The 17,609-nt window shown below is 35.1% G+C and overlaps 3 protein-coding genes across 5 annotated transcripts; 1 reads left to right on the top strand and 2 right to left on the bottom strand.

Moving 5' to 3' along the window:
• Window positions 1-6,320: 6,320 nt before the first annotated feature.
• Window positions 6,321-7,331, bottom strand: LOC108331363 (protein MIZU-KUSSEI 1). Its single transcript, XM_017566012.2, has one exon. The coding sequence runs from the start codon at window positions 7,215-7,217 to the stop codon at window positions 6,486-6,488; it is 732 nt and encodes a 243-aa protein (XP_017421501.1). The 5' UTR covers window positions 7,218-7,331; the 3' UTR covers window positions 6,321-6,485.
• Window positions 7,332-10,660: 3,329 nt separating this feature from the next.
• On the top strand, window positions 10,661-12,671 carry LOC108331448 (uncharacterized). Of its 2 annotated transcripts, XM_017566132.2 has the most exons (3): window positions 10,661-11,160; window positions 11,830-11,891; window positions 12,386-12,671. In XM_017566132.2, exons 1-3 carry the CDS (start codon window positions 10,876-10,878, stop codon window positions 12,399-12,401), a joined length of 363 nt encoding a protein of 120 aa, XP_017421621.1. In that variant the 5' UTR covers window positions 10,661-10,875; the 3' UTR covers window positions 12,402-12,671. The 2 variants fall into 2 exon arrangements, with proteins under 2 accessions (XP_017421621.1, XP_017421620.1); XM_017566131.2 differs by lacking the exon at window positions 11,830-11,891 and having other exon boundaries at window positions 10,671-11,160.
• Window positions 12,672-15,538: 2,867 nt separating this feature from the next.
• Window positions 15,539-17,518, bottom strand: LOC108331447 (uncharacterized). Of its 2 annotated transcripts, none has more exons than XM_017566130.2 (5): window positions 17,154-17,518; window positions 17,016-17,066; window positions 16,805-16,938; window positions 16,036-16,127; window positions 15,539-15,921 (listed from the first exon to the last, which is right to left on the bottom strand). In XM_017566130.2, exons 1-5 carry the CDS (start codon window positions 17,400-17,402, stop codon window positions 15,893-15,895), a joined length of 555 nt encoding a protein of 184 aa, XP_017421619.1. In that variant the 5' UTR covers window positions 17,403-17,518; the 3' UTR covers window positions 15,539-15,892. The 2 variants fall into 2 exon arrangements, with proteins under 2 accessions (XP_017421619.1, XP_017421618.1); XM_017566129.2 differs by having other exon boundaries at window positions 15,539-15,932; window positions 17,154-17,517.
• Window positions 17,519-17,609: the final 91 nt, after the last annotated feature.

The raw sequence follows: 17,609 nt of genomic DNA, 5'->3' as shown, positions 1-17,609 counted from the left end.
GATGTGAAGGGGTGTGGTTTGGTTGTTTCTCAATGTAGCAGCAGAGTTCGGAATATTTGGTAAGATTTATCCATTTTACTTTAATTGATTTCGGATGAAAAAGTTAGATTGTTTAGATGCATCAAGTGAAAATTTGATATAAATATTTTTTAATAAATGTGAATGAATCTGAATTATCATTAAGTTAAGAGAAGATGGAAAAAAAAAGGTTAAATAATCACACGTGAAAAACTTACTAATTCCATGAAAACTATTAAATTCCCAAAATTAGTTGGAGAATTTAGAAGATTAATTTAATTAACAATCTATTAGTTGAAGCGAGTTTGATCACATTCACTTGATACAATCCATTTCTTTTTACCTTACAAAAGCTTAAATTTAAGTGTTTTAAATGTATCAGAAACACAATTCCTAATATTGGTTTGAAGGATAGGAAGTTGGTGAAAAATGTGTGGAGCGTAAAAATTTAGTTAAATCTTGATACAGCAGCGGTGAGACCATGGCAGGAGAAAAAAAAATCCCCTCAGCTCTCTTTAAATCACACCATTAGAACTCAACCTAGAGGAGACAATATAAGAGTAGCTAACTTGAGGAGACGACATCGTTTGGTTTAAATCCTTTAGTTGTTCCAATTTATGTGAGATTTTCTTATTTTGATCCCCTTTTTATTAGAATCCCCAATTGAGTCCTTATAAGTGGTAATTTGCATCAAATAAGTCCTTGCCATTAAATTTCGTTAACGGGGTTAAATTTTTGCACATGTGGGAGGATGACGTGTTTTTTTCTTGAAACGTGGCTTGTTCAGAGTTTAAACGTGGCATTATTCATGGTTATTAAATTGAAATAATCTAATTTGTGAAATATATAGGATTTAGGGTTCTTTACCTTGCGTGAAGTAATTTGGGTTGATTTTTTTTAGGATTGGGAAGCAGTTGAAGTTTGGACAATGGGGAGTGTGAAAGCAGAAGATGCAACAATGTCGATGGGTCATTCGTTTCCTCTTCCACTTGCAATGAGTGCGGAAGAAAGCATTTGCGGTCTGTGAGCTCTCGTGGAGATGGAGGGTGGAACAGGAATGATGGTTCACTATCTGTCATTGTGGAGATAAGTCTGTGTTGAGGACTGCGAAAACCAGTAAGAATCGTGGCAAACAATTCTGGGGTTGCCCTAGGTATAAGGTTGGAAGTGAAAATGGGGGATGCAACTACTTCAAGTGGTTGAGTGATTGGGGAATTGAAGAAAGTGTTAGCTGTGAGGTGTTGGAAGCAAATGATGAGAGGTTGGTGAAGAGTTTTGAAAATGAAAGTGATAAGAAGATAGTTGGTGTGTAGAAAGCTGTGATGGTCTTCAAAGTTGGATTAAATTTTTGGTTGGGGTTGTCAGTGTTCTATGTGTGATGAACATCATTATAATTGCAATGTTGATGGGAAGAGCTTGATAATTTAGGTTTGTTTTGGTATTAGTAGTAGGGTTGATAATTTTAGTGTAGTTCTGTTTAATGTATTTATGTTTTGTGCAATGAAGATGTATCAGTTTCAGATCTTGAATGAAATGATAATTTGGGAAAAATTAGTTTTATTGTTTTGGTATCATTTTGTTGTCAGCAGTTGCCCTATGTATAACATAACATGTGCATAGAAACTGTAAAACAGTTCTCAATAAAGGTTGAGTAAACACTTCTGAATAAAACATACAACCTGTAAAACAGTTGTGAATAAAACATACAACCTGTAAAACAGTTGTGAATAAAACATAGAAAATATTGTATTCTTGGGACCTGAGTAAACAGAACTTTAAGAGGAATTGAACTAAGGGCACAATGATGATAAATAACAAAATTTAATATCAGGAGAATAAAGAAAATGCATAGGCTTCGAACTGAACATTTGTATATTAATACGATTGAATAGTCTATTACATTCTGAAACATTAAAGCATTGTTTAGAAGACATGTCTGTAAGATGATAAACATCAAACTTTGCCCTATTACATTTGGTACTACTAAAACAGATAACAATCTTTAACTTAGAAGTGGTTCTTGTCCATCTGCTTCACCCTCAGGCAATGAACTAAGTTGTTATCCCTCTTTCTGCACCTGGTTTGTCTTGGGGCAATTTTTTCTGTTGTGACCCACTTCCCTACAAATGCCACATCTCTTCAGTAATCCCCCTTTTGACATTTTGGTGCTACTTTTCTTCAACTCCCATTGCTCTAACCTCCTTTTCTTCTTAGGACGACCAGGCATCTGTCTTATTGATGGAGGCATGACATCTGGACTTTGGGTTACCTCCCAGAGGTTGTTTCCATTAATGGGATATATAATGGAGGAATAAATTTCTTCATATGTAGACTTTTTAAGCACACAGGTATGTAGTCCTCTGGATCTATGTTGAGAAACCTCATTGCTGCCAATGCATGTACACAAGGTATGCCACTGATGCTCCATTTCCTGCAGGAGCATGAATATTGATCTACATCCACCACAAATTTTTCCCCACTTTGGGACACATGTCTGACTTCAAATAGCCTTTGTGCAGACCAGCTGTCAATCAATAGGTAACATTAGTTTTTTACTATCTCGGATAACATAAACAAAGATATACATATGTCATAAATTTTGGATACCTGGGAATCCAATTCTTTGTTAGTAGTCCCTCCTTTTGTAGTCTATTCAGTATTTTTGGACAAATTGATGACTTAAATGACGTTACCCTTGACCTATTAGTGGCCCATCTCTTCATCATGTATAGTCTGATTTCCTCCAACATTGTAATAATTGGTTTTGTCCTCGTATTTACCAGCACACTATTAAAGGCTTCTGACATGTTATTAACTAAAGTATCACATTGAGCTGTGGTTGTGAACCTTGATCTGGACCAAAACCTTCAATAAAGATGTATGTCACACAATAAATATGTTGAGTAACAAGAAAGTAAAAGTTAAGTAAAAGTTATGTAAACCGAGAGTGCCAAACCTTGGAGGAATAGCTAATAAGTGTCGAAAAGCATCTTGGTTGACCTCTTTGATACATCTCATCTCGTTCTCCCATTTTTGTGAGTCAGTTCCTATAGCTGCCCTCCACATAAGCTTTTTTCAGGTTCTTTCCAGGGAATTTCTTCCTGAAGTTGGCATATAAATGCCTTACACAAAATCTTTGTGCAACTCCAGGAACAACATCTTGTACTGCTTGTAACAAACCCTGTGAATGAAGAATAAAAATGGTGAGATGGTATTGATTTGAATAAATTTGTATAAGATAGAAGTCAATAATTATAATGGAAGTTACCTTCTGTTGATCTAATATGATTGTAAGTGAAGAACACACCTCAAGTCCACCGAGGTCTTCAATCAATAGCTCCATAAACCAAGTCCAAGTCTCCTTGTTCTCAACTTCTACGATTGCATACGCTAGTGGCAACATTTGGCCGTTTGCATCACGAGCCACAACAGTTAATAGCTCACCACGATGTCTACCTTTCAAAAAGGCTCAATCAAGGCCAATGATTGGCCTGCATGAGACAAAGCTATCTTTGCATGCCTTTAGGCATGCGTAAAACCTCTTGAAGATTGATTTCCCATCATATGACTCAACTTTCACCTTGATTGTGGAGCCAGGATTTCTTCCTAATAACTCATGAGCATAATCATAAATTCTACTATACTACTTACTGAAGGACCCAGCCACTTCGTCTGATGCATAGGCTTTGGTCCTGTAAGCCATGTTCTTAGAAATTGCTATATTCCATTTCCTAGTAATTTTATCTCTAATATCAACTCCCTTTACATTAGGATTCTCTCAGTGTTTTTTTCAATTTTCTACTAAGTCATTTTGCATTGAATACTCGCAACTTGTGTTCCCTACTGCATGTATGCTTGTCAACCACAGTCCTCAGTTGCCATGACTTTACTGCATCCATGAAACCAAAATATGCCCTCCACGGACATTCTCCTTTTGATCCCAAACATTTAACCCTAATTCTTTTTTTATCATTTTTAACAAGTTTCAAATTTTTCCCATTGTCTACTGCATAACTTTTGATGGCATCAAGGATGTCTTGTTTATGCACGAAATATGTTCCCACTTCCCAGTTGAAATCAATCATTTTTTGGGCATAGTAAACGTAGAAAAATGCCCATACCCTTCTTCATCCTCACTGTCCTCATCACTAATATCAGGAGAAGTTAAGTCCTCATATTGTCATTCGTCATTGAACCAAATGGAATCATTAATATCATCTTCTTCCATATCTGACTCAGACCCAAGTAAAACAGGTTCAACCTCAACCTCCAAATTACCAGAACTGTCACTTACATCACATTGCACATTTACGTCTACTAACCCATCCTCATTGTGCATCTCACCATCATCATCATCACGTGATGTACTTCAATCACAGACTTCTACTTCTACATCCTCCAAGTCTTGTACTTCTATTCTGTAAGCCTGACCATCTAACCTATGACCCTCACCATCCTGTGCTTCTATCCTCTCAGCCCAAACATCAACTTCCTCAACCTGTATCATTTCTTCATGCAGTTCATCTGTTGTTGTCCTCTCAGCATCACCTTCCTCAACCTCTGTCCTCTCACCCTCATCTTCCTACACTTCATCTACTGATGTCCTTTCACCATCAACTTCCTCAACCTCTATCCTCTCATCCTCAACTTGAACTTCATCTGCTTCTCTACTCTCAGCCTCAACATCAGGTTATTGTCCCTTTATCCTCTCTTTCTGCACTTCATCTGTTGTTGTCCTCTCACCATCATCTTCCTCAACCTCTATCCTCTCTTCCTGAACTACATCTGCTTCTGTCCTCTCACCTTCAACATCACCTTCCTCAACCTCTATCCTCTCTTCCTGAACTACATCTGCTTCTGTCCTCTCAACATCTCCTTCATCAACCTCTATCCTCTCACCCTCATCTTCAGCTGCTTCTGTCATCTCAGCATGACTAACATCCTGTGCTTTTATCCTCTCACCATCACCACCTACCCCCTCATCCAACACTTGCCTCAAACCATCATCTACACCCTCAACAAATTGTGCAACCTCACCACCCTCATTAACCTCAGGTGCAACTTCCTCACCTCCCTCATCAACGTTGTATTCAATCATGTGAATCACATCAGGTTGAGAGATAGTGTGCACAACATATAAATGAACTTGTCCATTTAAGTGTGCACAATGGTTCTAGCTTATCATCTAATACAGGACCACATCCAACAGAAAACCACAGATCCTTAAAATTGTCGTACCCAAGACTTTTCACTACACTAACTACAACAAAATAACTCCATAAGTCAGGATCAAAATACATTGTCTCACTTTCCCCTTCATATTTCAGGCACCCGTCATTCACGAACTTCCCCCCATGGTGAATAACAACCTCTATATCATCCATCACACACAACACAATGAACAATATTCTACACCTACAAATAACCCTAAAACGACAAAAAAATACCGCTTATTAAAGTGATAATGATAGAACAAACAAAGGGTTTAAAGATGGGGGACATGGGGGACCACAACCGCAATATGCAAACACTACATTTTCAGACAACCCCAACCCCACATTCAAAAAAGCATCCCCAGATAACAACAGAAACAACCGAATATTAAATTCACATCTATGTAAAGTACACATACTAACCTTCCAGTAAATTCCACTTCACGCACACCTACAACGACTTCACGTTTGACGTCCAAACTCCAATCACGAACCTCCAAAGCCCTAGTCAAGTCTGTATCCTCTCCACTAAACACTTCGCTCAAGCTTCAGATGCACTCTCCTCTCAGATTTCTAATCCCAGATTCAATTTCTTTGAACCCTAAATCTCATTTCAGATTTCCCTAATTTTATATTATTACGTTTAAAATAATTCAATGAATAATGCCACGTTTAAACTCTGAACAAGCCACGTTTCAAGAAAAAAACACGTCATCCTCCCACATGTGCAAAAACTTAACCCTGTTAACGAAATTTAACGGCAGGGGCTTGATGCAAATTACCACTTATAAGGACTCAATTGGAGATTCTAATAAGAAGGGGATCAAAATGGGAAAACCTCACATAAATTGGGACAACTAAAGGGTTTAAACCACATCGTTTTGAAGTTTGGACCTTGGTCAGAAGTGTAACCAAAAAGCCTTCTTCCATTTGTTTATATATGTGTCTATGAAAGCTAATCAGAAAACCTAAACACTAATCATGCTGGACCTAAGAAAAGCTTGAAAAAAAAAAGGGAGAGAAAGTATAGATAGATATAACAAGAGAGAAGAAAAGCTTGAAAAAAAAAAAGGGAGAGAAAGTATAGATAGATATAACAAGAGAGAAGGCATGATCGTAGACAGAAGAACCTCAATTACTACGTAGACTAATCCTGGATGGGATGAATCCTAATTCATCCAGAAATACAAATGAACCCTCTGATCAAACTCACAAACAAGAACACTTACTGTACATCATTAATCTCATTGTGAATTAAACCCTGACAAAAAATATAGTAAGATCGGGTCCACTATTCCCCTGCAAGTCCGGGCTCATCATATAGAGAGTCTCGGAATCTTTGGATCCCACTACGTGCTCGAAGGGTGCTCGCATGTACGCCAAGTCTCCTCCGTCGCCGCCCTCCTCAACCTCCGATCTCAACGGAAGAACGCCGGCGCCCATCGACACGGCCTTCAGAAGCTCCATCACGTACAGGTCCTCCTCCGTGGCCTCCCTCCGCACGCCGTACCCATGCTTCTTCCCGTTGCAGTACATTGTCCACAAGGGTTCCTCCGAGATCCTTGTCTTGTCCTTCTCCGAACGCTTCTCGCACTCCAGCGCCACCCTCACCATGCCGTTGGCCAAGTCCTTCTGCAAGGTGTTGGTGTGTATGGAGAGCTCGACGACGAGGGACGGGAGGCAGCGGGGGTTTTCTTGGACGGCGAGGCTGACGCGGCCCTTGCGGCGGCCGAAGAGGGTGCCGGTGACTTTGACGCCATTGTTGATGGTTTTGTGGAGGTAGTTGTTGTTGTCGGGGGGGAGGGAGGGGAACTTGCAGGAGGGAGTTATGATTGGTAGGGAGCGGAAGACGGAGCGGAAGACGCGGATGACTTTGGGTTTGAGGCGCTTTTTCTGGGAGGGTCGGACGAGGGAGAGGGACATTGGTGGTGGTGGCGGCGGAGGTGGTTTTGCTGGTTCTGCTGCTGAAGATCTTTTCTCCCCCATTGGTTGGCTTTCACAAACCTACAGGAAGAGAAGACCAATGCCATGAGAGACAGAGGAAGCTTTTCTTTGTTTCAAGTTTTGGAAACCCCACGTTCTCTTTTCTTCTGCTTTTGCGGCTTCACATTCCTATTTATCTGCTCACTCGTTCACCACCTATGCATATTCCTTCTCCATCCTTTCTTTAAATAGCTTTTCTTCTTTACTCTTACATAATCTTTCATACTCTCAAGGTCCTCCACATCAAACACACATAACACGTTATATCTATTAACACAAAACATCAAAATTAATCTCTCTACTATCATTAATCTCATCAAAATAACTCTTTTCGTCTCTCTCTCTCTCTCTGTCTATTCCTCAAAACAAGTTTTTATTGCATACCTATTCAAAATACCTATTGCTTTTCTTCTTAAGCTAAATTCTCTCAATTCCTAGAGTCCTCTATAAATATTCATTTAGTATATTTCATAAAATTTACCCAACTAATTAGATCATTTGTAAAAAAAATTACAATAAAATCATAATATAGTAAAAATGTATAAAGAGAACAAATAAACTGAAAACTTATAATAGTATTTTTATTGTAGAAATTTCTTTGGTTAGAACTAAAACATAAAAAAAAAATACTAGAAATTGGGTTGAATAGTGTTTTAAAACTTTTTGCAAATAGTGTTTAATATTACTTTGCAAGGGTTAGATGGTCTATAATAGTAGTTAAACACTTAGGTTTATGAAAAACGTTGAATGAAAAACTTGTTTAAAAGCAAAAACAATAAAGCACACTTTGATTTTATATTGGTTCGTTCCAACTTGAGCTACGTCCAGTTCTCCCTTAAAAACCTTTAAAGAGTTCTAGTAAAAATGAGTTTAACCACTCCTAATAAACAAATTAACCAAACTGGTTAGACACGTTTCACAACTCTTGACATCAACACTAGTTCAATTCACTAGAACATTTAACTCCACTAAGTTAAACTTTACAAGTGTTTGAATTCATTTCTAAATCTAAAACAACAAAATGATTTTAAAATCTTACAAAAATTTTGTATCGTTTAGACACTCTTAATTATTTGTTCTAAATATTTAAAGATTATTTTGTTTATGTTAAACTTCAAAACAAAATTGCTTAAATAATATTATCTTAACAAAAACATAATAAAGTTATTTTGTAAATACATGCCTTGTTCTAAACTAACACAACATATGAAATATCTTACATGTAATGTAGCATATTAAATTAATATTAAAATTATGAAATTATAAAGCAATTGTTATATAAAATGTAAAAATGAAATAATTTCCATTTGCCAATATTTTTTGTTTGTTAACTCCAAAAGCTTCGGGAGTCCAGGATGTTGTATTTTTGTGAAAATTATGGTTTCATTGAATTTAATGAAATTGGTCATACTTAAAGGTTGGTGACCTTTGCTGGAATTCTATGTTGATGAATTTAGGTTTCTCCAACCATGAAATAGTTCCTTAGCGATTAAGTAAAATGTATTTTCATATTTCTGACGTAGACAATTCATTTCCCCTAATTTAAACTATTCTTTGTGGTCCTGTAATATTAAGGATGAGCATGCCAATTCTAATACATAAACTTGCAGTTTATTGGAAAATTTGGAGAGTGGGTTAGACATTTTAATTCCCTGGTATATATATATATATATATATATATATATATATATATATATATATATATATATATATATATATATATATATATATATATATATATATATATATATATATATATTTGTTATGCATGATTTACATAAGTAATTGGTATGATTCAATGTGAATCGCGTCGTTTAAAAATATTTAATTTAATTTAATTTATTTTATAGTTTATTTTGTGGTATTGTAACTTTTTTATTATTGATTAATGAGTCAGTGAATTAAATGGATCGAGTCATTTAAAAATATTTTATTTTCTCAACTTGATGATTGAGAAGTTAAATGGATCGATTCATTGATACATTATTATTAATACATTATTGCATTAAAATTATAATGATTTAACTGAACAATCAAGGTATTCACGTGTTTTACTAAACATTAATTACAATTAAAAAGTGATATTATAAATATAGTAAATATACCCATCTAAATAATTGAAAATAATTAATAATTATAATAAAGAAATGATGAAAAAGTTATTAGTAATTAACTTAACTTAACTCCAACATATTTAACTCAGTAAGTGATTAGGGTTCAATTTTGTCTACAATTAGAAAACTATATTGTTTTTCAATTCAGCCTTACTCAAAGTTATGATGAAGTAAATAGTTGATAAATTTAAATCCATTTTAACAATCTTAATTAATAATAAACCAAGACAAGACAATTTCTATAAAAAAATACTAAAAAATAAATATTAATCTTATATTTATTTAATTAATTTTAATTGTACTATAATTGTTATATCTATGAAAGAAAAAAAAAGGTAAAATAATATAATATATACATTTGATTTTTTTTCATTTTTTATTTATGTTCACTTTTCACAACATGTATTCAACAAAGACAGTAATAGAAATTAAATATGAAATATTTTATTTATTTATTTATTTATGTGGAGGCCACTTACAAGTTCTCCACGAGGACGAAGCACCAAAGATAGTTCCCAAGCCACCTTTTATGACCCACCATTTACGTTAACTACACTCGCCATCCAATTCAAATTATACTCCACATTTTACTTTTCTTAACAATTTTTTTTATACTTTTAAATTTGTAAAATTATTTTATTATTCCATTTTATTTTAAATAAGTCATGAATTTTAACATTTCACCTATATTAACGTATTTGTCTATTATTCTTTTATATTCCTTATCTTTAATAATGATTAGATTAAAAGTAAAATATTAATTAAGATAATTAAAGTAATATAAAAGTATAAACTAAGGTAATTAGATTTTTAGGCATTTGATTCAAATAAGTGATATATTTATTATTTAATATAAATAAAATAACTCCTTTTTATCTTTTTATTTAATAATTTACTTTAACATTATATGTTAATTATAAAATTACAATTTACCGAGGCATTTATCTCTCTATACGTTACTTGTGAGATTATAGTTTTGAATAATAATATAAATCTTGAATATATCATAGAGAACTATATTTTGATTTTATAATTATATACTTTCCATTTTCTAAATAAAAATATTTGTAATAAAATATTTTATTTATTTTAATCAACAGTGTAGCTGTAAAAAAATTAACCTAACAAGAATTAATGATGAAAATCCTATTAATAAAAGTTTTATCTAAATATATTTGACGTAACAATTGTGTAACATTACAAAATTAAGAAAGTATTTGATAAAAACAGTGTTATATTATTTAAATTAGAAAGCAGTGTGAAGTAAAAAGCTTATTAATAGAACAAATGCATTTTTTAAGACAAAATCCAGTGTGTTGAAAACATTCCCATTCTTTCAAAGAAAGGTCGAGAAGCGCGTGATGCACGCGCCCCTCGTTGTTAATTTTATTTACTTCTTAGTTTTCTTTTCCTTAGCAGGAGACAATGGAACGGCCAGGGCGACGTCGTTTGAGTCATTCTTGATATCTTACTTTGTTCTCTAACGTTGGTTTCTCTCTCTCTTTCTCTCGCTGTGATCATCAAAAACCCATGTTTCCAGATTTAACATGTTGGGATTTGGTGAGGAAGAACTCACCACAGAGAGCAACGCAATTCCATGCCTGATTTTCACTCAACTACTTGTTCTTCTTCTCCTCTTTGTACTTCTCTTTTTCTTTGTCGTCTTCCCTTTGGATCCCGCCGACAACCTTATCACCGCCGGCACCACTTCTCCGTCGACCTCTTCCAATTTCTTCCTCTTCGATGCTATTCGGCAGATTGAGTTACCGCAGCCTGTTCACGATTCATCGCCCTCTCATTCAACAACCACTCCTCAATACCGTTTGCTGCAGGTAACCCATCTTTTCTCTCTTGCCAAATTAAAGTTTTAAATTTTAATTTTCGCGTTTACTCCAAGGAAAAAGGTCCATGCATTTGTCTTTTTTCTTTTGTTAATTCCCAGCATGTTTATTGTTCCTGGTTGATTGCTTAGTACTGTTCAAAACTTTACGGAGTGTTTTGGAACTCTTTTTCTTTTTCTTCTTTTTCTGTTCGTGTTTTGAGGTTGGTTTTTAGAATCCTGTAACCAAGGTGAAATGTAGATCTGTTTCTTCTTTTATTTTGTTTTTAAAAAATAAGTTTAGATGAACTGGGTGGTTCTCGGATCCAGCAAGATCACATCTTAACCGAAAATCGAATTCTTTTATTATCAACTGCACCAATTCTGTTGACTAATTTGTGTGTGTGAGAGCGTGTGTTTTTGCCCCTAAATTCGACCGTGTTGCATCGTTTAACTGGAAGAGAGAAAAAAATGAAAAAAATTGCTTTGTTGCGTAAACTTGGGACACGGTGCAGTCCAGCTTTTCTTGGATTGGATTTTAGTCATTTTATGTTTTCCTTAGGTTGTTATTGCGGTATCTGTATCAGAAAATGGTTATGGTCATCCTGTTCCAGGCGTGCAGTATTTTACATTTGCTTTTTTGGGCATTAAAAATGATTGATTTTGGGTTTATTTATTGTAGGAGATAAGAGAAGTTTGTTGCCGGTCTGGAAGAAATTATTTTGATAATAAGAAGAAACAAGGGTAGGAGAAAGTGAAATTCGATATAATAATTAGTTTTCACCAATATTACACGGTAGCAAGTATGAAATTCTAATTTTGGTGTCTGACAGAAGATAAAAGGACATCTATGAAATTGAACTTAGATTTTGGTGATTTGTTGTATTTATCATTTCAACATTTGATTTGATAAGAAAACACCTGTTTTATGTGGTTGATTGCTGTTTTGTTTTTTTTTTATTAGCCAGTCATGTGTGTTCCTGTGTATGTTGACCAACATTATATACTTTTCCTCTCAAAGGATATTAGGTAAGGAAGGGTCAAATAAAGTTAAAGTTTATGAAAAGCCCAATTTTCCCAAAACAAATAATTTCATATTAAATTTTTATATGATGAGGGATGGATATAGTTTTTTATACCTTCTATGAAAATATACCTTTTTTGGTTGTTGTACTTTTCTTATCTCTATATACTTTTTTTATGTTCTTGTTGTTGTAACTTTGAGGATGTTTTGTTAGGGTGGGGAGAATGTAGTTATAAAAGGAGAAATAAAAAGGGGTGGAAGCATGAGGGTGGAAGAAGAGATTGTAGAGGAAGGGGATTCATCATCATCATCACTGTATTTTCAGCCATGCCATTATCTTCAGTTAGCCTCGGTAGCATTTCTCAAATGTTTCGGCCTGGATTCTTCATCTGATACACCTTCAACAAAGAGTAGAAAAAGAAAACAGAGCTGATTATAGAAATTATGTAATTCTTATCATTATTAACAATTTTCTCAATCAATTCTCTTGTTGCCCTGCAGATTCTATTCTGTCTTCTAGCATAATCATTCGTGCTTAATTTAACAAATTAACACCATCAATAATTGCGTAAAGAAAAAAAAAAAAAAGTTCCATTACGCACGCAATATCTGATTTAGACACCGTCCCTTAATTTATTTATTGAAAAAACAATGGTAATTATATTCATAGTTTTGGGAATAATAGCGAGCAATTTAATATTAAGAGGTGATGAGCCCACCACTAAATATGATATTGGGTTGGCTTGATTGTGACTATTTTTAGAATGAATATGTTTTTAGTTAAGTTTGTAAATTTCTGATGTGCTATTTGATATGTTTAGTTTTAGAAGAAAATCATATTTGTTTTGTTAAATTAAATTTGATTGTCTCAAAAACACTTAAAAGTTAATCAAATCCATTATTATTGATATTGTCCACAAAAATGAAATATGCACATTATTTGCTTGTAATAAAAGTAACATTTTTACTTTCGCGATTTTTATTAAAAGAAATATAACGAAACTAAACTTCTAGAAAAACTTTACATTTTTTTAACTAATAACGGTTACTGAATTCACTAAGGAATTTCAAAATAAAGTTATGTAACTGTTTCATTCAGCCGCACAAAATTAAAAGAGTACTAACTAATACGAATAACAAGTAAAAATATATATACATATAAGTTTATTTATACAAATGTAATGGAAACTTTTGTTTCGAGATATAATAATATATTAAGTAGGCAGTAGGGATAAATAATTATAATAATAATAAAATGCAAAATTTCATTTTATGAGAAAGCGCAAGACTCATCACACTACAATAATAAAAAAGGCTTAATACCTCTTTGGTCCTCCTTACGGGGCAATGTTCAAGTCCGTCCTACCTTTTTTTAAAAAGTTCAATGTGGTCCCAACTTGTGAAAAAAATGTACAATTAAATCCTTTTTGGTCACGGCGTTAAATATTTAACGATCCAGCTGACAGCATAGAGTGATCTGTGCAACGTAGCTGTTTAGGTTTATAACTTGGCTGCATAAGGGATAAACTTGTGATTTTCATTAAAGTCCACATTAGGTTCATCTTCCACCTCCACCAACCATGAATTTAGGGTTTCTTCCCTCCACTCCTTTGTCCACCACGACACTCAGAGTCATGTGCCGCCATCTCCTTCTTCCTCCCCCCTCTCCCTCTCCTCCCCACAAAACCCACCAGCTTTCCAAGCACGCCTCTCCCTCCCACTCCAATTCCGCCGACTCCCACCTCCATTTCCACTCCAACTCCGATGATCTCTCTCCAAAATCTTATTTTCCTAGTTATTCCATAGCAAGATCAGATTAAATGATAAAGATTAGTGTTTCGTGTTTAATGGAATGGAGATAAAGCATTTTCTTTCATGGAATTGATTAAACTTGGGATTGTAATTGGTGAATGAATCTTATCTGATATGTTAACTCTGTTTTGTTTCTGTTCTTTTTTCGATTTTGTTTCACCGGTCTTTATTCCCGTTAAAGACCTTGCCAACTACAACGATCTCTCATCGAGGCGTGCCTTTGAGAACGTAGATCCTAATGCTGTATCAATTTGTTGCCTGCAATGTATGCAGAACTGCGAGCGAGAAGTAGCACAAATGTTGAAAGAAACTGAGAAATCAGATATTGAACACAAATCAGAGGCAAGAAGAAAATCAGGTACTGTTTGTGGGTCCTGACAGAATTGGCAAGAAGAAAATCCTCATTACAAATGGTTTGCCAGAGGACCTCAGGTACCTCTCCAAGGATGTGAGAGAAGAAACCCTAAATTCAAGATTGGTGGAGGTGAAAGAAGATGTGTCAAGCAATTTTTTTTTTAAAATTCAAAATTGACACGTCACCATGCCACGTAAAAGAAAAAATGAACAGCTCATCAAATTTAGTCCAAAGGAGCAGTTTCATCGTTAAATATTTAACGCCATGACCAAAAAAGATTTAATTGTACACTTTTTTCACAAATTGGGACCACATTGAACTTTTTAAAAAAGGTAGGACGGACTTAAATATTGTCAACTTAAAGAGTGATCAAAAGAGGTATTAAACCAAATAAAAAAATGACGCAAAAATAAGCATTTCATATTCTTAAGAATTGTGACAGCTGTGGTTTCTTTACTTGATTTGTACTTGGCAACTTAATTTCGTTGGCATAAACGAAGGACTTGGTTCTTCAATTCTTTAGACCGACTCCGTTTGATTTGTATATTATCTTTGTAAATCACTCAATAAGATTTATTTTCAAAGTCAAATCTCTTAATAAGCCCATTTCTATAATTATTAAAAATATTGAAATCAACCCAAAGGGATTGATGGTGTTTAGAAATCAATATATTTTGCTAGTAATGACACAAAATCAACGACCTTAAAAAGGTTGCTTGCAAGAAGCAATACAAGGATTTTTTGTACTTGCTCGAACAGAGCCTAACAAACGCTAAAAAACCTTTTTTTCCTTTCCAAACCATTAATTACAGCAACCTCTCGTCTAGTTCAAGAATTGTGCTACCTTGACATTGCTAATGTTTATCATTCCCATGATTTACTTTCTCGGGTTAAATACATTTCATTTTCAATTACCACATATCTCAATGCTATCCCATCCCAGTTCGCTTCTCGTAAGTTGACTGTTCACCTCGTCTTACGAAATCGAAAACGAAACAGTAATAAGCGCGATGACCAATGATCCAGTTTCAGAACTCGTACTTCCCGATTAGTCGACCATTTGTTTTAGGTTACCTCTAATTATATCTTTTATTTAACTGATATGGGTCGAAGGTGATTTAACATATAATAACAAGGATGAAGTCAACACAGGAATGGGTCACCACCGCATGGTCGCATTTGGTGGTCACCTCCCCGCAATACAGAGAAAAGTTTGTATTGCAATGTGTAACTAGCGAATGGCAAAAGTTTATGACCAAACCATCCATGAACAAGTAGAAGATAAAAGACACCGGATGGGAGAGTAAGAATACATGTGTCAAATATGTGTAAGTGTATCAAAACTGATTTTTTTTTCCCAAGATAAAGCCAGTGTACAGTGTGATGTTGGCTTCCAAGGCAAGATGCTAGCTTGACAATTTTCTACGACCAGAGATAAATTTGAGAGCAAACCTTGAAAATTGGGTGAAGGTGAAAAACATTTGCAACATAGCACGGCCCTTGACAATACCCTCTCTCACGCCCCTTGCTGTTCTGGCCACCGCAGGCTCATCACTATCCTCGCCTTTCGAATTGATCGTTCCCTGCAACGAAGCTATAACAAAGTGAAAAACATGAAGTAAAACTGCTTTGCTTGCCCCGACCAAAAAACTAAAATCACAGGAACCTAACTTAAAATGTCATGATTGGTTCGTAACCTGAAGAAGGCACAGTAGTCAAACGGCGAAGCCTCTCCTCCGCCAAGCGAACTGCACGAGTTGAGCTTCGAACACCTTGAGTAATCTCTTGGCTATACCACCCCACACAAGTGAAAGTAGCATTAACATTATACTAGCAAGAAAAAAGGAGCAAAAAAATTGAAAGAAAAAATAAATTAAAAGAAAAAATAAATTAATAAAAGCTTAAACAATTGACTCTAAGTCTTAAAGACTACCACCAATTTATTCCCTTAAAACGTAAGGCGATAGGCCTTAAAAAAATCTCTACAATGTCTAATTATTCCCTTAAATATTGAGATTTAATTAATTAATTAATAATAATAATAATAATAGTAATATTAATAATAATAATAATAATATCACATCACACGTTTTTTTTAATTTAGGCTAATGCAATTAATCATCACACTGCCAGAGACTTATTTGAGACCTTTCCTAGTCCTATAGAACTACCGTAACATGCTATATATTTAAATCAGTGGTTCATTTCAAGTTTCAGTTACTACTACATGAGCACATGGATGAGGCGAACAAAAATCGCTACAAAGAGTTGTTCATGTCCTCATGTGCTATCAGTTTTACATTGGTCATGAAATTTTGTAATGATTAGGCTGTTAAAGAGTTTTATGGCGGTGCTAATGGCAAGCACGCTTAATAACAGGGATGATTTAACTGATAAGTATGTGAAAGGAATAAAACTAGTTTTCTTGATTGGGATTTACAGTTTAATGATAAATAAAAAAATTACCCTATATCACTGAGCTCTGTGGTTAAGTCACTGATTTCCATGCCGGATAATCGAATAGCGGCCATGGTGTTGGGAAGCTCCTCCCTTGTGGCATCCATCAGCTTCTCCATCGATTCCGCTGCTTTCTTGAAAGCCTTTACATCACATCACATTCCCAGGATCAGAAACTAAGACCTCGCAAAATCAAAACACAAAAATAGAGAACACAAACCAGGAGCGTGGGAATTGCGGAGAAGAATAGCCACGTTGCACATACCGCCGTCTGCACGAGACAATACACACAGGTTCCGTAAATTGAAGAATGATAAGAGATGATATGAGGTTTGTTTAGGGAGAGCGTGAACGGTACCGCGCAGGAAAAGACGTTGAGAACGGTGACGTGGCGGCTGGTGAGGTTCCAGTGTTGAAGCGACGGAGATCCGACTGCGGAGGTGTGATGTGAGGGTTGTACGGTGAAGGAGTACAGAGGTTGGGGAAGGGAAGAAAGTTTGGTGAATGAGAGACTACGGTGTGAGTGAAGGTTGGCGGAAAAAACGTGCCTCGTGAGTGGAGCTACGGTGCTTGGGCGTGAAGCTTGGAATTGCAGAGCACTCGGCATTTCTTCTCTCTGCGAGACGAATTGAGCGATACAAACATAGCATATACCACCAATGGTTCTCTCAGAAAATACTCAGTTGGGCCTCGCCTTCTGTACCTTTTTGGGCCCCAATAAGGAGGTGAACTATCTGGGACATGCCCAACTTCAAAAATGGATTATTATTATTTAACATTTATTAAATGAAGGAGTGAATCCCATATGATTTAA

Source organism: Vigna angularis, chromosome 4, assembly GCF_016808095.1.
Source record: "Vigna angularis cultivar LongXiaoDou No.4 chromosome 4, ASM1680809v1, whole genome shotgun sequence".
Classification (NCBI taxonomy): Eukaryota; Viridiplantae; Streptophyta; class Magnoliopsida; order Fabales; family Fabaceae; genus Vigna; species Vigna angularis.
This window is presented reverse-complemented; position numbering and strand designations above follow the sequence as displayed.